Raw genomic sequence first — 14910 nt, 5'->3', positions numbered from 1 at the left:
GGCTGAAAGGAAATGGCTAGCTTCTTGCGCATCCTCTGACAAACTGGCCTGCTGCCTGCTCCAAAGGCAATACTGCCGACTCTCTGGCCGCACTAAGAAGAGAGCCCACATCCAAGCTCATGTGTCTGCGGCATCTAACAACTCGGCTGAACTCTTTAAAATCAGCAAGGATCTGGCCAATCTTGCTGCAGTCTCTACTTCTCCTGACCCCTCCCAGCCCCTCTGAATGGCCCTGGCTTCTCAATTCATCTATAAAACCCAGGACATCCTGTCCACCCTCTTGTCTCTTCCTCCTCTCTCTATTCTCTCCTGTACCCCCGGCGGCCACCTCTCCTCCGTCTTTCTCTTCCTTTCCTCTGTTCTCCACTGACGTGATTTCTAGACAAGTCTGATCTATGAAGGACTCATCTAAACAAGGACCACATTGATAACCTTGCTCCTGCCCTGGCTGACTTCTGAAACCACTCCTTTGCCACTGGAGCCTTTCCTTACCCCCTGAAGCACTCTCTTGTGCACCCTCTTCTGAAGAAACCCTCAGCCGACCACTCCTGCCTGGCTAGCTATCCCCCCCATCTCCATCACTCCTTTCCTTGGCAAACTCCTGGAAAAGCTGGCCATCCCCCAGGTTAATATTCACATGGAATCTATTGGTTGTCTCCATGACCATCAGTCTGGCCTCAGAGCAGCCAGAGGCTCGGAAACTGCTCTCCTGAACATCCGTGAAGAACTGCTCTCTAATCTTTATACTAATCTCCCCTCTGTCCTCATCTTAATCTATATCTCTTCTGCCTTTGACATGGTCAACCATGCTTTCTTGATCAATCGTCTCCCTGATAACCTGGGTATTCCTGATCAGGCCCTGGTCTGGCTGACCTCCTTGCTCTCTGATCGACCCTACCAGGTCCAACTTGGGTCCTTCCTTTCCTCTATCTCACTCTCTACCTTTGGGTTTCCCAGGGGTCTAACCTCTCTCCCTGGCTGGTCAACCAATACCTGGCACCTCTCGCCCACCGCATTGCCGCTCTCTGCTCCAACTTTCAGTGTTATACGGATGACACTTGGCTCGTTTTCAGGATCCCCTCTGCCACCTCTTCTCCTTGTCTCATCTCTGACTGTCTGCTATCCAGGAGTGGTGTGCCGCCAATGATCTCTGCCTTAATGCCAGTCAGACAGAGATTCTCCTCATCGGCACACCTGCACCCTCCTTTCCTGTCACTCTCTGGCTCGCCTCCATTGGTCCTCTTCCTGCTCCCACCTGTGAGGCTAAGAACCTCAGGGTCATCTTCGACTCCACACTCTCCTTTTCTACTCACATCTCTGACGTCTCTAAGAAGTCAAACTACCAACTGCACCTCCTCGGAGGTATTCTTCCTTTCCTATCCTTCCCCCGGAAACTCACTATCTCTAGAGCTTTGGTTCTCTCTAGGCTGGACTATTGCAACAGCCTCTTTCTAAATCTGCCTGCTTCTACTCTCCGCCCTCTGCAACTCATCCAGAACAGGACTGCATGACTTATCCTTGGCCTCAAGCCCAGGGATCGAAGACAATTGGCTGGTTAAGTTCCTCGGGAGAAGGGGCGTAGCACACGCGAGGCGACGCAGCGCGCACAGTCCGATTGTAATGAGTTAATTGATTGTTGCATTCTCCACTATTGGTATTGTGGGAAAACGAGGAGTGGCCGGGGGATAGGAAAAGGGAAGGGCGGGATAGAAGAGGTGAGAGGGCCGTGCACGGAGAACGCCGGTCACGCTCAGCAAGTTGGTTGGAAAAGGGGAGGGAGAGGTTTGAAGAAGAAGGAAAGGTTGGGTGGCTGTACAAGCACGCTACACAGGGCACGCAGCCGCAGGGGGCTTCGTGCGCCACGGCCGTAGGGGGCCATACTGGTAACATCAAGGGGGACAAACAAAGGGAGAGAACTGTATATTTTTCAATTGTATTACCTTTCAGCGGACGGTCAGTAGTCCCCAGTTTTACAGGGCCAGGTAAAGAAGGTTGATATTATGGAAACAAAGCTGTAACATGGCCACATATTACGGGTCGGGGTCTGGGGTGAGGGGAAACGCTTTAACCACACCCCTCCAACACATTTGTGCGTCACTATCACCATACAAGGAGAAAATTATAAAGTACAGTATTGACTGGACACAAGGAACAGACAACAAAATACTGACACCATGGCCGCCTAACTGCAGTTTTGAATCATACACCCAAAACTCGCTATTGACATATATACACAACACGTACAAGGGAAATAAATTAGCTCACCATATAGAAGCGTTCAACCTATGGAAGATGTTCCAAGGAGCTAGGCCAGGGGCAATGGGAATGTTTACTATCGAAGGGGCAAAAGAGGAGAAAAGGAGCGAGGAAATGAAAGGAGTGAAGGAAGAGGAAGACAGCAAAGAGAGCATGGGCAGGGCGAGCAGCAACGCACTGTGCGCAGACTGGAAGAAGAAGGAGAAGGAAGGATCCGGTAAGGTATCAGAAGAGAAGGTGAAGAAGGAAGGGACAGATGATATGCCTCTGACAAAGGTAGTGAAGAAGGAAGGGGGGGGTTGTACCCAGTAACGGAATTAAGAGAAGCCGATCCTGCAGGTACTCCAACCCTGCATACAGCCCTCCACCATATGCCCCCACGGATAGCTACCAAAGGGAGGCGGAGGTGACCAGCACGATGAACTTAAATTCCACACAGGCAGGAACAACGATGGGGAAAGGAAGTGGGGACCACATCGCAAACATAGGACCAGACGAATGGGTAGCAGCACAGGTGCTCCTGAAACTCTGAGGGACCCTTTCAGGGGAAGAAGAGGGCATAGTGAGAAGGACGGCAAAGGATGAAATGGGTGACACATTGACAGGGACAGAGGTGAGTAAGATAAGAGACGGTCAACTGTCACAGGCAGAGGAAAAAATGTTGGAGGAGAGGTTGGCTGAATTAAGAGATGCACAAAGTGAACTGATTAGACAGTTCGAGCAAGAAACACTGTGTGGCAAACGCACAAAATGGGGATTATCTTTTCCTGATGGATTTTGTAGCGAGGAGGAAGAATGTTTAGGGAAAGCGGAGGAGATGGCAATGGGGAAAGTTTAGAGAAACTGTACATCACGCGCACCAACCACGAGTCACCATGGTCGTGCGAAAGAAGGGAGGAAGATACGAAAGGTAAGGAGAAGGTAAACGAGGTAGCAAGTAGAGCGTCAAAACTAGTACCGCCGACACCGGTACAAACGCCACGCACACTAACAACATGACCTGTAGCACCACGCCCACTGACACCCACCCCTGCACACACCCCATATGTTGACAGACTTGGAGACCTCCCAGGACGCAGGCAGGGAGAACGGGCGAGCACGCCCATGGTAAGGGAAGAGGGTAAAAGGAGAGGGTGGAAGGATGGAGGGGATGGAAAAACAGACCACTGTACTATTGATATGATTGAAGAATTACCTGACACAGAAGAGGAGGATGAATACACCAACATTACCCCACGGGCACGGGGGAGAAATGAGGGGGTACAATCTAATGCCACTTTTGGAAAGGGGAGGGGCCAGACCACAATATGTCCCCTGGAAGCATGCCGGGGAAAGAGAATATTAAATGCAGACTCGCATCCCTAACTGGAGGAGCAGGGAAGTGGATATACGAGATGGAAAAACACACGGTGGGACAAAAACTAGCGGTGGGGGACGTGAAGGGGCTCCTAATATCAATACTGGGGGATGCAGATGACATCTGGAAAAGGGCGGGCTTCCCAGGGGTCACAGTAACAGACACGTCACATGATGGAGCGCCATTTGCAAATTGCAGACATGCGCTGTGGCAGGCTTTAAGGGTTCAGTACCCAGACACGTCAGACATAGGAGCAATAACGTCACGCAAGATGCATGAGAATGAGGATCCTGTTGATTACATCCAGGAGATTCAGGAGAAGTGGAGCTTGGAAACGCGGGAACCGTGGGATAAAACACTAGCAATTTTCTACCATATACTAATACAAGGGCTCCCGGAGCAAGTACAAAGGCAGCTGAAGAAAATAGTGGGTATGGAAGTTAGAGCCTGGCCAGAAATACAACTGACTATAGTACACCACTGCAGGCTGTGGCAGGAAAAGATGAAACAAAAGGAGGAAGATAGGAAGGCCGAAGAGGCAAAACTGGTACAAAAGAAGTTATCCAAATATGCCATGGAAGGAGCACTAATAACAACACCCGCCCACACACAGGTCACAGGTAAACAAGACACAACACAACAACATGTAGCACAACTACAACAGCCAGCACAAGTAATAACACAGCAGATGCCCCCGCCCGCACCATATATGGCATACACAGGAGCAGGATACATGCCAATGGGAAATGGATATTCTAACAACTACAGGGGGCGGGGTGGTATGATGAGAGGGAGGGACTATGGCCAACAGGCACAACAACAAGGAGGGTTCAGGGGCTAATACCAAAATGGACAGCAAGGATACCAAGACAACGCGGAGGGTTTCCGTGTCGGGCCAGAGAACCACCAATATGTTGGATCTGTGGGATGGTAGGGCACATGTCACGCACGTGCAGAATGAGGCCTACCCAACCAGCCTGGGGGGAACAAGACCACACTGGAGAACAACAGGCTCGACAACAACAGGGTATACAACAATGCCTACCACAACAATAAGCACCACCACAACACCCACCACCACAACAACAGATACAAACATACACACCTCCACAGCAACAGGTACAAACATACACACCTCCACAGCAACAGGTACAAACGTACACACCACAACAGCAACAGACGATAGCAACACTACACCATCAAGTGCAACCGGTACAACAGCTCACACAAGTACAAGACAATGCAGTATCAACAACTGATGAACAACTACAGCATACACAGCTGGGGAAGGTGACGATATTGGGCCACAACCCTTACACAGGGAGCGGTCAGTCACTATACCCACAATAAGACAGCCCACAGATGTCTTTGATGTGTCCCATCCTATCGGTAACACCTAACACTGCGGAGGAACCACGCATACAGGTGGCGATAGGGGACAACATTTTTTCCTTCTTAGTTGACACCGGGGCTACTAGGTCTTGCATAAGGGAAGGGAAGTTTAAATTGTCAGGCGAAGCCATGTACACTCAAGGATTCTCTGGGGCTCGAGGGTTGGTTCCCTTTACTGATAACATCTCCTTATCAATAGGAGATCATGACATGTCTCTTCCACTGCTGTACTCGAAGCAGTCACCAGTAAACATACTTGGGAGGGACATAATGAGCAGATGACATCATCATTTGCAGCACCACTGAAGAAAGATGTAGAAAGGACTCAGTAAAGATGCTCACAGTGTTAGCTGGGAAGGGGTACAAGGTGGACAAAGAAAAGTTACAGTACTGTTAGGAACAAGTACTCTACATTGGCCAACTTATCTCTCAGCATGGAAGGAACATTGCACCACAAAGAGCACTAGCCATAACCGACACACCACAACCACAGACAGTGAAAGAACTACAGCAATTTCTGGGCCTATGCAACTACTGCAGGGCATGGGTTTTTGCCTACAGTTCATACATAGGACCCCTGCTCGAAGCACTCAGAGAAGCACAAAAAGGGGACAAAAAGTTGGGGTGGACAAGAGAAATGAAAGAGGCGTTTGAGGAATTGAAACACGCCATATCTACAGCACCTGTGCTGGCCACTCCAAACTATGAACACCAATTTTTCATTTTTTCACATTGCGACTCAGCAGTAATGAGGGCCGTGCTGACACAGAAAACAAGCATGAGACACAGGCCCGTGGCTTTCTACAGCGGACACTTGGACCCTGTAATGTTAGGTAACTTCCATTGCGAACAAAGCCTGGCCGCCGCAGCCTTTGAAGTGGAAAAATCATCATCGATAACAATGGTGTGCCCTACTACACTATTTGTGGAACATGCCCTCTTTGCAATTTTGAACAAGCCTAAATCCACACTGACTACCCAGAGAGCGTCAGGTTATGAAATAATTCTCTCCAGGCCAGAGTTGACGATTGTAAAGTGCAGCAATGTAAACCCAGCAAAATTCATAGCTGAGGTAATTGAGGATGGTGACTATGCTCATGACTGCACACAAGCCATTGAACTTCACTCCAGCACAAGAAAAGTTGAGGAAAATGCGCTAGCAGGGGGAGAAATAATGTACATTTATGGGTCATCAACGATCGACAAAAGCGATGGTGTTAGAAGGACAGGAGCAGCAGTGGTTAAGTTGACAGAAGACTAGATGTATGTGCCAGTAAAGTGTGTTCAACTACCACAACATTACTCGGCCCAAGCCGCAGAGCTAGTGGCCCTAATTTTGGCATTAAAAGAGAGCTTTGATAAAAGAGTAACAATATATTCTGACAGTGCATACGTCACGTCAACAGTTCACTCAGGATTAATAAAATGGCAAAGGGGAGGGTTCAGAAGAACAGATGGTACGCCAGTACAACATGCCCTACTACTTGCAGAACTAATCAAAGTAATTGATGACCCGAAAGAGATAGCCCTGGTAAAGTATCAGGCCCACACCAACGGGGATGGCCCTATCTCAAAAGGTAATGAAACAGCAGACGCACATGCTAAACATGTTGCGTATTTTGGAGAAATTTGGACCCCCCCCAGAAAAAGGAAAAGATAGGGGGAGGGTGGGAGCGAAACAAATGTTGATGAAGGATGGGTACACACACATCCCTGAAACGCAGATACTGGAATTACAGGCAGCAGCATCTATGGCAGAAAAGGAGCTATGGGTAAAAAGGGGATGCACAATGTCTCACACAGATGCATTGTGGCGTCAGAGTAATACAGGAAAGGTGGTGATGCCCCTAGCACTATTGAAAACAGCCCTAGCTCAGCTACACCATCCAGTACACACAGGGAAGGAAGTGATTGCAGCACGAATAAAGGAGGCCTGGTTCTGTCCCGAGCCAAATTCACATGTTGCAACATTTATCAGCAATTGCCTAATGTGCCAATAATTTACAGCCGGTCACACGCTGCAAGTGATGGCCAGAAGGACTCTTCCTGCACTTACACATTGACTACGTTGACATGATCAACGTATGTCAAGGACAAAGATATATGATTGTAGAGGTGTGCCCATTTTCAAGGTGGATTGAGGCTGGACCCTGCTCTCATGCGGACGCATTCAGAACAGCTAAATTCTTGATGAGTGAAGTTTTCCCAAGGTGAGGAGTGTGCGAAGTTCTGCGGTCAGACAATGGCCCACACTTTGCTAATGAGATGTTCGAGCCCATAACTGCAATGCTTGGTATAAAACATAAGTTTGCGTGTGCATACCACCCGCAGGCTAACGTTATCTGTGAACGCCGGAACGGCCTGTTAAAAGAAGAGATTGCCAAAATACAGCAGACAACTAGGAAAAGCTGGTTGTGCTGCCTCCCCTTGGCTCTATTTGAGCTGAGAAATAGGCCAGGATCTGATCACCACCTCACTCCCCACGAGGTGGTGACTGGACGTCAGATGCGCCTCCCATTAACACCAGCATCAAGGACCTTCACTGACTATGACAGCTCTGCAAATGTTTTTGGTGATGAAATGTACGAATACGTGTCTTCCTTGATTACTAGTGTTGCCTTTATCTCTTAACAGCTCGAGCACACGCGGGGCGGGTCGAAGATCACCCAACCAGAAGAAAAACGAGGAACAAGAGCAGCAAAAACAGTGGACTATTGCGGAAGGAGACCACGTTCTCCTCTGCAATTTCAACAGAAAGGGGAACAGCCCCAGGTTCACAGGGCCCCACCTGGTGGAAGCAGTGGCTCCCAGAGCCATAAACTAGCCGACAAGAGAGTTTGGAACCACCTCCACAACGTCAAGCCCTACAAAGGCCAGACTCGCCCTTGCGTTGATGACAGGGCCACCACGACAACAAAAGCATTAGCAATACCAACGACAGACAAAGACACAGCAACAAAGGACAATTGTGATACTGCCCCTGACCCCTCCCTAGACACAGCCATAAAATTTGGACGGACAATCGCCCATCACCCACCCCATGGTCACGAGATCTCAAAGCAAACAAACCTCTGCCCCGCCCAGCCCCGTCCCTGCCATCACCGAATAAAGGACATTGTCTAACTTGAATGCTGCAAACACATATAAACACATGTATGTTCTCTTTTTGTCTCGCACATGCAGGTACTGTATATTACTGCGCTGTATAAAAAGTGAAGTGACTAATGTCATGTTCTGCCTAGGAGGAAATGCTACCCACAGATGACACCCCTGAGGCCCTGTCACACCAATTTTTATACAATATAAAAAGACCAAAGTATCTAAAAAAGAGAAGGGTACGTGTGTACTACAACACGTTCATTTTAGCCATAGAACAATCATTCCTGCATCTCCACGAGCACTTACCAGCTCTGAGAGATAGGTCGCTGAGATTAGCATGGGAGCAGCTTTTCGCCTGGGCACTAAATGACTATCTGATAGGCAGAGCTTTACTAAAAGAAAACTAACCAAATAACGCATATTTTCAGAATTTTCAGGCGGGCATCTTTAACATCACAAGAATAAGCTGCAGGACAGCAGCAAAGGTAAGAGCAAAAATGCCAGTGAGATTAGCTATTGTAATAAAGTTCATAGGTGTGTTGGTTGTCACTGTCTATTGGCTGCCTCTGTCTGGCAGAAACACTATGCTTACGATATGATGGCTGTACCCAAGACTAACTTAACCCCTCCCACGGCTGCAACAGGTTCGGTGTCAAGTGGTACAAACAACCCCAGAAGTGAGGTACATAGGGCTAAACGCAGCACATATGGAGATAATAAGGGGATTGACACATACCTCACAGATTCAGCACACGTCTCGAACAACATGTGGTATCAGCAAATGACCAAAATTGGTAAGCAGACAACTGAGGACAACTGCTATGTGTTTTCTTTGATTCCATACGCTATGAGCGCATCAAGAACTTTTGTAGCTACTGAAGTACCAGCAAAAACAGTGGAATGTCTGATATATTTGGCACTATTCCAAACAAAAGGATGATTTCAAGGGACAGTGGTAAAACTTCAATGGAAAACGAGGGACACATATCCATACGAAAATAATTTCCTCAAAACATATCAGATGTACCATAAAAGGAGCCTACATACTGAAGGTTTCAGATATATGACGGATGGTCCCGAAAAAGGAGAAACGAAGAAAGTAATGTTACAATACCTGCCATGTGATTGGTATGCCAGCGAAATTGCTGGTGAACAAGGGTGTTGGGAAAGACCTCTAATAACAATAACTGGAAAAATATATATGAATGACCGCTGGGAAATAGGAGTGGCTGGGAGCAATATGATAACACAAGAAAATATGACATCTATAAAAGAGCACAACGACAGATGTTGGACGATGTGGGTCAAATATGTACCGATGCTGACGTGGTTGGAGAAGGACGAAGATCCAATAAGTATACTACCGCTAACTGCACCCACACTGTGCTAAAACACAACGGTGATGTGGATGTGGGATATAACACCAACTGTGAAAGAACAATAGAGATACCAGAGGGGGGTGCCGGCACAGCAGTTCTAATGGACCACTATTGGGCCTGCGGCGATAAGGCGTACCACACCTTGCCTCCATCATGGAATGGAATATGCACTATGGTGCACATCAATGTGCCATCCCTGGTTGTGCCTTAGAAACATGTCAACATGGCCAACTTCCCCCAGATGGACGAAGGGAACAAAAGGAGGAAAAGATCTGTACAATATGAAGAAGGTGACGAGAACAACAACAATAACGTTTTGCCAAGAGTGAAAAGACAAGGAGAACCCTTGACAGGAAACTACCTGTGGGGAAGATCGGAAACAGCTCTCACCTCTATCCCACCAGAACACAGGCTATTTAGCAGAGCAGCAATGTTCTTCTCATCCATAATACACCCAGGACTGCAGGCATATGCAAATGCAAAATGGTTACAGATCACCAGATGGGAGCTGATGATGACAATAAATTTGACTGTCAATGGATTCAACGCGATAAAAGAAGAACTGAGAGTAGTTAGAATGGTAGCACTACAAAACAAGTATGTGCTAGACCTTCTCACGGCGATGGAAGGAGGAGTTTGTGCAAAAATAGGACAATCATGTTGCACATTCATCTCTGCTAATGACGCAGAGAATGGAACACTTACTGAAGCAGTATCACAACTCGCCCTGATGCACTCCAACATGGTGGAAGAAAGTAAAGGAGTAGAGAAAGATGGCAGCTGGTTTTCATTTCTATGGTCAGGGATGCCTTCATGGCTGTCAGATGGGCTGAAGCTAATAATAGGATGCATAATACTGGCGACAGCTGTGTTGATTGTAATAAAGTTCTGGAAAGCTAGAAAAGCATGTACAACGAACGAAATGATGGAGATGGTTGGCATGCATGCCTTACTACCAGTTGAAGATGACAAGCACACAGACATGATTATACAGGAACGTGAGAGACTGCGCAAACAAATATTGAACACTCACATAGACCCACCATCTGTGAAAGTGGAGAACCCAAGGAACCCGAGGAGCTATGTTGGAAGATGGGTCTATTGCAAACCAAGCGGTGGCTGTGTTTATATGTATTGGTCGTTTGAAGATCATGTCAACCACTACGGACACCTGGCCGGAATAACGAAAGTATGGAGAGTGAAAGGAGATAAAGGAAAGGATGATTTTGTGGTCGACAAGTCGACCAGAGGGGGGACTGAAGTAGGAGAATGGGATAACACCCTTCCCCCAATGTCATCCAGACCATGGCCTGGGGGATCACGACCCAGACACCCCCGCGAGAGGAGTTCATTTACCTACCATATGACAAAATACCCTGGTTCAGAAACCTAAGCATAAGAGGAGTGTGCCCACCAGTGCGACAGGCTGAAGCCGCCGCCTGCAACATGGACCAGCTCGACTAGAGCAACAGCCATAAGTATCCACATAATTAGAGATGCCATGACGACATAGCCAACGGACAACAACACACGTGCAACCATGCACACTGGTCACTCACACACCAACCTACACGAAGAACATACTCAGTGCTATGACGTAGGGGACTGACGCACCCACTGACGTGCATCGTTGTTATTTTTATTTACATAGACCTTCTACAGCTCCGCAGAAACGCAATACGCATGAAGAGCTCGTGTACATGCTTGCTGACACTTTTCCCGCCACCCACCCCCATGACGACACCACCATGTATATCTAGTGCAGCTTTTGACACTCTGTCGCCCCGCGACCTCCATACTAGGGATTATGTACCGCCACCCATGAACTAGGCCCGAGTAGGCTGCAAGCAAGAGTCCCAGACAGGAGCCTCGCCATGAAGATCCTCTCAGCAACAAGAGTACAAGTGCTGAGCATGCAGAACGAGCCTCCAACGAGAGTTCACAGCCAAGGCCACAATGTTGCAACTCGCATGCCGTGAGCCCAGCGCCAAGGTTACACGTTAGTGCGAAGCCCTCAGAGGCGAAATACAAAAACTAATGCTCACAATTCGGCTCCAGCTACGGTCTCTCCACACGTGACCAGGCTGAACTGACAAGGTGCCAAGCTCACGAGACAGACAGTCGCCAGGGTCCCACGTTTGGGACACAGGTTGCAACAACGAAGCAGCAAGATGGACACCTACAGCGATGGGAAAGACCCGCTCATGAGCAGACCTGTCCTTTGTCCGCACAAACACATAGTTGCACATTGTTGCTAATGACAGGTACACCGCGAGCTGGGAACGACGATGGTCCCAGGCTTGGGGGCTCGCGGGAGAACCAATCAGAATACAGGGGGGCTTATTACTGACGCCAGTACTCTTAGTCAATCACCAAGGGTCCCCCTGTAACAATTCTAAAGTAACAACTGTTAGGGACAGCCCAAGTGTACCACCTGACCCGTCTTTACCCAATAACATTTCTTCCCATAGGGGACATATACTAACCCTACCACTCGGGGACCCAATCCAGAGTGGCGATAGGTTTTGTGACGATTTTTCCCAGGTGATGCGAGTAGCGCGTCATACTACTGTAAAAAGGGCCTGCAAGACCCACTAGCAACGAGAGTCTCATCAGATGTATACAAGCCGAGACCCATCCCTGCCGTTATTACAATAAACAGCAGTACTCGCCTTGCTTCTTGTGTGTGTCTCATACTCCTTTTGGGGACACGGGAGGAGTTGGGGCCTCCCCAACCCAGAGGTCCGTGGACGGCTCTGCCAGCCCCGGGAGAATCACCCCGACAACTAAAATCTCAAAATTGGCTTTCAGTGGCTGCAAGGATTAGGTTCAAGGTCCTCTGCATTGTCCACAAGGCCTTCTGGGGCCTGGGTCCTCAATACCTCCAAATGTCTCTTCGTAAATACCTTCCTACTCGAGCTCTGCGCTCCTCCACCTCCAACTCCCTCAGGGTCAGTCACTTCTCCAAGCAACGAGTTGGTGATAGATCTCTTTCTTCGGCTGGGGCCTCCCTCTGGAACAGCCTCCTTGCCTCTCTGAAACTTGAGGAGAACCATCTGCGGTTCCAGAAGCACCTCAAGACCTTCCTCTTTTCTTCTGCATTCTATCTTCCTCTCCCCTGCTGATTTCCTGTCTGATACTGCACTGATCACCTGGCTACCCTCTGATTCTGGCCCAGGTCCCTCCCCGCTCAGTTGCACACCCGCACTGCATCCCGGCAAGCCTTGCACTTGGGTCTGTATCTGTAACCTTGCAGTCCCCCTACCTGCACTTTTGGACACCTGTTGTCTGCACTTACCTTTGCACCTGCCACCTGCTAGCCGCACTTCTTGTCATTGCTTTGATCCCATGTACAGCACTGCCCCCCCCAGCTTCCATGCATTTGCGCAATCTCAATGTGACTTGGCCTAGTAAGATCGTTGTCTCTGTCCTCCCTCAGTTCCCCCTTCCTTGCCTTGTCGCGCCTTGAAACACTTGTGTAAAGGCGCGTTACAAATGCCATATCATATCAAACCTGTAACACAGAGTTTTCATGCAGATCTATTATAAGCCTCAAGAGACTGGTCAGAATCCACCAGGCATATAGTTTCTTCCACAAACGTTCTCTGTTCACCATGTCAAAAGCAGAGGAAAATAGATTTATACTTTTTGGACCATGCCAAAATTTGGAGGTATTTAAGGATAAAACCATTAAGGGATGTCCCCATAGATTTTCTAAACCAGGTTTGCCATTTTTTCAATCGTCCAGTCTCTTTTGCCCAAGTGTCTGAACAACCCAACAGCAATCTCACAAATACTGTCGGCATCCAAGATTGAGATGGGACAATAATTCCTTGTTTCCGATCTTAACCTTTCTTGTAAATGAAAACTAGATAAGCAGTCTGCCAAGATTCCGGTAGTCGATTTGTTCTTAAACAAATAAGTCAAAATATTCGACCACACAGCCAGATTATTACGAATGAGCAAATTGGACAATTTATTGGTGCGGGACCTCGGGAGGAACTCATTTTTGAGAAAATGTCTAAATTAATTTCCTGGTCGACCTCAAGATACCAATCGTCCGGTCTGTCAGTAAGCTCAAAAGTGATTTTTGTGTCATTTTTAGAAAAGATTGTTTCAAAGTGGTGAACCCATATTTGTTCTGATATAGGATAGATTTACTGTAGCACCTGCGGGAGTTTAGTGCCCTTTATCAACCTCCAACATTTTGATGAATTTTTAGTACAGAGAATCTTTAACATATTCTCATAATCATTTTGCTGGAGTAAGACATATTTTCTTTATTGCTTGTACAATTTGTTCTCTCTCACAGCTTATCCTACCTTTTGATTAACTTAATTTCCGTTCTTACCCATCGTTTCCGTTTGGGAAGTTGGGAATCAAATTTATGGAGGTCTTTCAATTTTACAATCTTATGGACTTGTCGCCCCAAAGAGAATAACTTTGTTATTCCATTATCTATCCATGGATTAAAACAGTCCACTGTAAATGTGGCAATTTTCCATGCCGGCATTCGCCTCATTAGCCCAATTTAGATTCCAGGCAATTCGGTTGCCCTCACATTAGTTGAAACATCCCTAGGGCCACCTTTTACTTGCTCTGTCAAGAGAAGTCTTGAATGGGTAGGAAGAAAGCAATTAATACTTTTATGAATGTGAGTAATTTTCAGGGGTGAGCAAAATCCCAACAGGTTCTCATCCATGAATATATAATCTATGGTTGGACAGGCTAGTCCGTTAAACCATGTACACTGGGCTATAGGGTCTGCTTCCAAAATCCCATTAAGCATATCCAGACCATTTCCCTCAGAAGATCCACTAATGACTCTATGATTATTAACCTTCAGACAACAACTAAATGAATGATCACTTATGAAGTCAATACAAGGGGGAATTTAGGTCATCTGCCAACAAACCCCTGCCACCAACATTGAAGTCCCTCCAGTTCTTTACAAAATGGGTAAGATATTTTATCATGTCACCTATTAAAACAGATCCCCTTGTGCCAATAAACATTGTTTACCAAGAGGTTTACATACTTTTCCCCCACCTTCAATTTTACGTGGGTACACAGTAGGCCCCTCAATGAGTCATCCACCAACACAATTTCAATACCCACATTTGACCTAACCATGATCAACAGACCACCAGATGGCCTCCCAGTTGAATTGGATGTTGCTGATTGTTGTACCGTAATAAATCTATCTGGGTGTACTAGCCCCCCTCTCCCCCAACAGCCAGGTTTCTTTCAAAAGTACAATTGTGTATTGTCTTAGTGTTTCACCTAATGCAGACTCTTTGAGTAATTATCTATGCACACTTGTGTTCCAAGAGAGTAGAGATAGATGGGTTACTTTTTCAAAGGTGCCGATTTCTTGTACCATTCAACGCTCCCCCTACCCTATGACCAATCTTACTATTTAAGATC

The 14910-nt window shown here is 47.4% G+C and overlaps 1 protein-coding gene across 1 annotated transcript in view; it reads left to right on the top strand.

The window, feature by feature from the left end:
• The window catches only part of RFXANK (regulatory factor X associated ankyrin containing protein), a 276320-nt gene extending 268363 nt beyond the window's left edge, over positions 1-7957 (top strand). Inside the window, exon 10 of the mRNA XM_069649120.1 lies at positions 7640-7957. Within this exon, the coding sequence (XP_069505221.1) occupies positions 7640-7824 (185 nt within the window). The 3' untranslated portion in view covers positions 7825-7957. The remainder of the gene's footprint in view (positions 1-7639) is intronic.
• Positions 7958-14910: the final 6953 nt, after the last annotated feature.

Source organism: Ambystoma mexicanum, chromosome 1p (genome assembly GCF_040938575.1).
Source record: "Ambystoma mexicanum isolate Mex_15411 chromosome 1p, UKY_AmexF1_1, whole genome shotgun sequence".
NCBI classification, from domain to species: domain Eukaryota; kingdom Metazoa; phylum Chordata; class Amphibia; order Caudata; family Ambystomatidae; genus Ambystoma; species Ambystoma mexicanum.
This window is presented reverse-complemented; position numbering and strand designations above follow the sequence as displayed.